General features: G+C 43.4%; 1 protein-coding gene across 1 annotated transcript in view; it reads left to right on the top strand.

Moving 5' to 3' along the window:
- Positions 1 to 3,253, top strand: part of LOC117553522 (carnitine O-palmitoyltransferase 1, liver isoform-like) — a gene marked incomplete at both ends in the record, with an annotated part of 50,773 nt that extends 47,520 nt beyond the window's left edge. Inside the window, 1 exon segment of the mRNA XM_034227505.1 lies at positions 3,089 to 3,253. Within this exon segment, the coding sequence (XP_034083396.1) occupies positions 3,089 to 3,253 (165 nt within the window).
- Between the last annotated feature and the right edge of the window lie 893 nt (positions 3,254 to 4,146).

Raw genomic sequence — 4,146 nt, 5'->3', positions numbered from 1 at the left:
TCCGATAGATCGGCCGCCGGTCATTATCGGCCGATATTCACTCTTAATAGTTTGATCGGTGCTCTCTATAAAGGCCGATCAGGAGAGCTGGATCTGATCGATATGGACATAAACGCGAGTGAAGTGTAACCGGACGCGAGAGAGAGATCAGATCAGCTGCTGAGTCTGATGGAGACACGCAGCTCTGCATAATCACCTGAAGCCCCGCCTCTGTTTAGCGAGCTGCAGGAGAAACTGACGGGCTGTCAGAGAGAGAGGGAGGGAGAGGGGAAAAGAGAGCATCCGTTTCTCCCGTGTTATTATTCAAAGTTAATGTAAACTTTTGAATAATGTACGTTATCTACTACAAGTAGTTTGTTTGAATGTAATAATTATGTTGTTTGTGGAATAATTTATTGAAAAATGAATCTGAATTTTTCGATCTGTTACGATTATAAACTGAAGCAATATAAAAACGAGCCCCGTGAACTGAGTTTTAAACATCAGCATATCTGCTCATAGTCCGGTAATTACCTGCTAACGGAAACTCTGCTACACAACTCTTATTATTATTATTGAAATATGACCGGTAATTTTCAAATGTGTCCGGTAAAATAAATTCTGCCCGGACATTTGACCGGCAAGAAAAAATCCTAGCGGAAACCCTGGTACATGGGTACCATAGAGGTGTAGTGGATCTTGTAGACCAGGCCCATTGCAAGTAGCTGTACTCTGTCGTCTACTCTAAGCCATCCTAGGTTGTCAAAGTGGGCAGAGGTGAGGTGGGTTCTAGATGAAAGGTCAAGCAGTAGTCTGACCAGTTTATTTTGCGATGTTTGAGGTTTTATTTGTAGCGCCTTGGAGGTGCTATGGTACCATGACGTGCAAGCATAGTCATAGTACCCTTGAATGAGTGCTCCTGCCAGTCTTCAGGGTGTTTTTGTTTACCAGAGAGGAGATCCGGTATAGGAATCTAGTTCTTTGATTGACTTTTTTATTACATTGGATGCCATTTTATCACAGGAGAGGTTTGCCTCAAGAATAGATCCTAGGTATGTAATTTCCTTCTTACTTGTGACAATAATGTCGCCCACTGCAACTGAGAAGTCGTCGGATTTGCTGAGATTATGTTTCGAACCGAAGAGAATGGACTCTGTTTTACCCAGGTGTAATGATAATTTATTATCGGCGAGCCAGGTGCAGACACCGCAAAGACTTCAGCCGAGCACGTACGAACTGCGCATGCGTGAGTGGCAATAACTCTCCTTACCAGCAGGCGGCGGTAGTGTGTATTCGTCATTCAAAACAGGCAACAACCGGAAGACAGAGAAGAAGAAAAGACTACGTGATATAAACAACAACAAATAGCTGTGCGTTAGCTTCACCTTAGCATGTGTTCTTTGCAGGTGTTTGTTGAGGTTTGTTTATGACTGATTTGAGTAAGTAACGAAGTAATGCGTGTCGGGTAGGGGTGTAACGGTTCACAGAAGTCACGGTTCGGTTCGTACCTCGGTTTGGAGGTCACGGTTCGGTACGGTTCGGTACAACAAGAAAAAGCAAAAAAAAAGTCCCAAATGAATAATTCCAGGTTTGTTGTTATTTATGTTTGAACAGTAGTGCAAGTTTCAGTTTTTTTTTTTAAAAAGAACTATTTTTTGAATAATGAACTGTATTAAACAGTTAAAAACAAACCTTACACAGTACACTCAGATGGCCATATTATCTATAATGGCTGATGTCAAACAAAAAGGTTTCATCAAGCTGTAAAGCTAAAAGAATGTCTTGAAAATATGACATCATAAATAATAAGAAAGTGTTTCAAGTCGTTGAAAAACATATGCCAAAAGCTTCCGTTATTTATGTTGGTCTCTCGGCTCTCATGTCTCTTGCCTTCTTAAAAGCAGCGGGGATCAGCTGCTGAACTGCTGTTGTCTTTTGCCGGGCTCCGGTGATTGGCCAATCTGGGTGATGCCTTCTGATATGATTTAGCATGTTTGGCGTGTGTTACCATTAGCATACCGCACCACTGTAGAACAACGGCGACACACCGTCCTCGACCACTCGCACTTCATCGTTATTTAGTCCACAGGGAACCCGAAATGTTCCCACACAGCTGATTTAAAAGAAGCAGGTGGTTCTAGCTCCTGTGTGTTATCTGAAATCGCCAAACTAACTTTTCTTCTTCTTGTATTTTGTTCGTTGTGTTGTTGTGTTTCTTCTTGTTCTTCATTTGTCGTTTAAGGGCGGCTGGCAAACAGCTTTTAGGCGCAATACCGCCCCCTGGATTATATATAGTGTAGTGGATACTGCCCTGAATGACACTTTTTTCCCACTCGTAAAAAAAATGCGTATTCATCGTGTGACTGTGTGTGCCGAACCGTGACGTCCGAACCGTGACGGTACGGGACGAATACGGATACCGTTACACCCCTAGTGTTTATAAAAGTAGCGCGTTACACTACTCCGTCACCGACAAAAGTAATATTATTACAGTAACGCGTTACACCCAACTCTGGTGATTACCTGGAAGAGCATCAGGACTGTTTGAGGCAGATGATAGCTCTGTGATTAACATGATTCAGCCTCTATGGAGAGAGACATCAAGCTTGCTCATTTCTGACGTGGAGCTAATCTGAAGTAAACTTTGTATATTTGGAAAAGTCAGAATTTTTTGATTTTTAGGAAAAGTCACAATTTTGAGAAAAAAATCATAACTTTGAGAAAAAATTGTGATTTTGAGATTTTGAGAAAAAAATCATAATTTTGAGAAAGTTAGAATTTTAAGAAAAAGTCAGGATTTTCAGAAAAAAAACAACATTTTCAGAAAACTCAGTGTTTTGAACATGACAGCAGGATGTATGATAACAAGAACTGGTACTCCTCCATCTTGTGACTATAACTCCCTCTCTTGGATATCAGCATGTGAAAGACTCTGTTCAGGAACTAGTTGATGCTCTGTATGTGATGACTCCTTCCATTCTGGAGAGGATCACAGATACATGGATCCTGAGATTGAAGATCAAGCCGGGGACGAGTGAGATTTTTTTAACAAACATTATTTTACCTGCCATGTCTCTGAATACCTGTGTTTCTCTCTGTATGTGTGCAGGTGCAGGCTCAGGTGAGCGTCTCTCTGGCCGTGGCTCAGGCTCTCGCTGACGACGTGGATTGTCACGTGTTTCCATTCAGAGAGTTCGGAAAGGGACAAATCAAGAAGCTCCGAGTGAGTCCGGACGCTCTGATTCAGATCGGACTGCAGCTCGCCTACTACAGGGTAACACACACACACACACTCACAGACACACACTCACTCACAGACACACACTCACTCACAGGGGCGGACTGGGACTACAAATCAGCCCGGGACTCTCGACCGCTAATTACCGCTAGTAAATTGTCAACGGGACGGGACGGGGGTTGGCTAGTGACTTATCCGACCGGCGCACTTCAGTACCGGCCCATCGGGATTCGTCCCGAACGTCCCGATGGCCAGTCCGCCCCTGCACACACACACACACACACACACACACACACACACACACACACACACACACACACACACACACACACACACACACACACACACACACACACACACACACACACACACACACACACTACTACCATAACTACGCACAGTATAATATGACAAAATACTCAGATTATTAAATAAACTATGTGCAGATAGAGAGGTAGCTTTGTGTAAAAATATGCACAATATTCCCAGGATTGTGCAGAACTGGCAACACTTAAGTAAAAACCAGATATAGTTTGCACAGTGAGCAGAGGGGAATCACAGAATGATTAATACCACCTGAAAAACATGAAATCTCAGAACTACAACAAGACATAAAACATAGAAACATGAAACAGGGCATAAATGGAAGTGGGGGGGGGTGAGTTAATGTTGGAAGGCGATGTTGAACAGATGAGTTTTCAGTGTGAAGATGTTGAGAGAAGGGGCGTTGCGGATTTCTGCAGGGAGGGAGTTCCAGAGGGGGGGGGGGGGGGCAGCGGCACTGAAGGCACGGTCCCAGAAGGTGCGGAGGCGTGAATGTGGAATGAACCACAGGTTATCAGGAGTAATACAAACGTTATGGTTTTGACTTGTGAACACAATCGCCTGACATTCATTAAGCCAAGAAAAGACATTATCTCCCGACAGAA

This window comes from Gymnodraco acuticeps, unplaced genomic scaffold (assembly GCF_902827175.1).
Source record: "Gymnodraco acuticeps unplaced genomic scaffold, fGymAcu1.1, whole genome shotgun sequence".
Lineage (NCBI taxonomy): Eukaryota > Metazoa > Chordata > Actinopteri > Perciformes > Bathydraconidae > Gymnodraco > Gymnodraco acuticeps.
The sequence above is the reverse complement of the archived record's forward strand: the minus strand, read 5'-3'. Positions and strand labels throughout refer to the sequence as shown.